This window comes from Austrofundulus limnaeus, unplaced genomic scaffold (assembly GCF_001266775.1).
Source record: "Austrofundulus limnaeus strain Quisiro unplaced genomic scaffold, Austrofundulus_limnaeus-1.0 Scaffold3779, whole genome shotgun sequence".
NCBI lineage: Eukaryota > Metazoa > Chordata > Actinopteri > Cyprinodontiformes > Rivulidae > Austrofundulus > Austrofundulus limnaeus.
Window position 1 is genome coordinate 2439 of NW_013956181.1, and position 715 is coordinate 3153.

Consider the following 715-nt stretch of genomic DNA (forward strand, 5'->3'; position numbering starts at 1 on the left):
ACCAGCACCTCCTCAGGTCTCCTCCTGATGGACCAGAACTTCCTGAGGTCTCCTCCTGATGGACCAGCACCTCCTCAGGTCTCCTCCTGATGGACCAGCACCTCCTCAGGTCTCCTCCTGATGGACCAGAACTTCCTGAGGTCTCCTCCTGATGGACCAGCACCTCCTCAGATGTGGATCCTGTGTCGCGGCTCCTGCAGCGCCTCCTGGCGGACAGCCACCTCCTCGTTTCATCGCCTCTCCTCCCTTCTCGGCCAGGTACCGGACACCTGGACCGAACCGGAGGTTCTGGCTCCAGGTGGGGCTCGAGCGGCGGCAGCAGGTACGTGGAGCTCCACAGCTGCCGGGCTCGAGCCACATCCTCCGAGGAAGAACCGTCAAAGACCAGGAACCGAACCTCGGTCTGAACCACAGAACCGGACCGAACCACAGAACCGGTCTGAACCACAGAACCGGTCTGAACCACAGAACCGGACCGAACCACAGAACCGGTCTGAACCACAGAACCGGCCTGAACAGAACCGGACTGAGTCCACATGATGAGAACAGAACAAACGAAGTTTGTCGAGTTTAGTTGTTTATTGCGTTACTATGGAAACGGCCGAGCGGAACCACGGCTTTTCAAAATAAAAGCCCAGCTCTATAGGAATGTGTTGGTGCTAACATGCTAACATGCTAACAGCGTTCAGCAGAACACGAGCAGGTAAATTACAGG

The 715-nt window shown here is 56.9% G+C and overlaps 1 protein-coding gene across 1 annotated transcript in view; it reads right to left on the bottom strand.

Annotated features, from left to right (window-relative positions):
• The window catches only part of LOC106511989 (uncharacterized), a 1869-nt gene extending 1221 nt beyond the window's left edge, over nt 1-648 (bottom strand). The window contains exon 1 of the mRNA XM_014000696.1: nt 3-648. Within this exon, the coding sequence (XP_013856150.1) occupies nt 3-538 (536 nt within the window). The 5' untranslated portion in view covers nt 539-648. The remainder of the gene's footprint in view (nt 1-2) is intronic.
• Nucleotides 649-715: the final 67 nt, after the last annotated feature.